The sequence below is a fragment of the Volvox carteri genome (genome assembly GCF_000143455.1).
Source record: "Volvox carteri f. nagariensis unplaced genomic scaffold VOLCAscaffold_109, whole genome shotgun sequence".
NCBI lineage: Eukaryota > Viridiplantae > Chlorophyta > Chlorophyceae > Chlamydomonadales > Volvocaceae > Volvox > Volvox carteri.
Window position 1 is genome coordinate 162,821 of NW_003307652.1, and position 1,506 is coordinate 164,326.

At 55.8% G+C, this 1,506-nt stretch overlaps 1 protein-coding gene across 1 annotated transcript in view; it reads right to left on the reverse strand.

Moving 5' to 3' along the window:
• Positions 1-990: 990 nt before the first annotated feature.
• The window catches only part of VOLCADRAFT_100233 (uncharacterized protein), a gene marked incomplete at both ends in the record, with an annotated part of 3,230 nt that continues 2,714 nt past the window's right edge, over positions 991-1,506 (reverse strand). The window contains one exon of the mRNA XM_002958865.1: positions 991-1,058. Within this exon, the coding sequence (XP_002958911.1) occupies positions 991-1,058 (68 nt within the window). The remainder of the gene's footprint in view (positions 1,059-1,506) is intronic.

Genomic DNA, 1,506 nt, shown 5'->3' on the forward strand with positions numbered 1-1,506 from the left:
CACTTGTTGATGTTGTTACAGGGTGGTAAAGCTTCACCAGCGGCCCCCTTTCCCTTGGAGGCAGTTCCCTGCACTTGTTGATGTTGTTACAGGGTGGTAAAGCTTCACCAGCGGCCCCCTTTCCCTTGGAGGCAGTTCCCTGCACTTGTTGATGTTGTTACAGGGTGGTAAAGCTTCACCAGCGGCCCCCTTTCCCTTGGAGGCAGTTCCCTGCACTTGTTGATGTTGTTACAGGGTGGTAAAGCTTCACCAGCGGCCCCCTTTCCCTTGGAGGCAGTTCCCTGCACTTGTTGATGTTGTTACAGGGTGGTTAAGCTTCACCAGCGGCCCCCTTTCCCTTGGAGGCAGTTCCCTGCACTTGTTGATGTTGTTACAGGGTGGTAAAGCTTCACCAGCGGCCCCCTTTCCCTTGGAGGCAGTTCCCTGCACTTGTTGATGTTGTTACAGGGTGGTTAAGCTTCACCAGCGGCCCCCTTTCCCTTGGAGGCAGTTCCCTGCACTTGTTGATGTTGTTACAGGGTGGTAAAGCTTCACCAGCGGCCCCCTTTCCCTTGGAGGCAGTTCCCTGCTCTCCCCTGCGAGAGGGGCACCCTAGTCCATTCACCCCATCCGACTTCAGAGTGTGTACTCTTTGAGTTTGGCAACTCACCACCGGCATCCAACCAAATCTAGCGGATCAATGGCGCGTCAACTTAGTTCCTGGTCAGCTCGCAAGTTGATTTTATCACGTCCTACACCGTCCACAAGATGGGGGGCCACCTCCCATTTCATCACCTCTCAAACACCCCGAGAGGTCGGCAGGCGGACTTGAACCCGGACGCGCCGGGAGCAGAAGCCAGGCCTTAACCTCTGCCAGCCGCATTGTTGTATTCCCGTCGGAGGTTTCATAAGCCAGATCTCGGCTCGGGATATTTGGGTGACTTATAATCGTATAACAATTTGGTTAATGTCCGCTTGAGCGATTGGCCAGTCCCCAAAGTTTGATATATCCTAGGCGATCGCGACCCTTGACGTGGTGATGTGGACGCGCCACATACACACGCGGGTGGTGTAGCTGCCTGCATATGAGGGTTACCTTGCAGTGGGGTACCACCATCAACTGAATGCCTCCACCATGTCTCCCTTGGTGGGAATTTTCCCAACATCGAACAGTCGACCACACACGACGGAACGCATGCTGTAAAGCATGTATTGCCCAACAAGGTGATTGCTGCGGGGAAGAGGTGTCAAATGCTTCCCGTACCTCTCAGTCTCCTCCCCCTCCTCCTCCCCCTCGCCCCCGCTGGCCCTTCCCCATCTTTTACCCGCCGCTGCTGAACTCCCCTCCCTCCCTCCCCTCTCTCTCTCCCCGGACATAGACCCCACACCCACCCACACCTTGCTGGGGGTCCCCCCTTCCCCGCCTCACACACCCTCCACTTCCTCTCCCGCCATCCCATCAGCAACTCAACACACCATGCCGTAACACCATGACGTCCACTGCTGCACACTGTACAACAAAAGTAA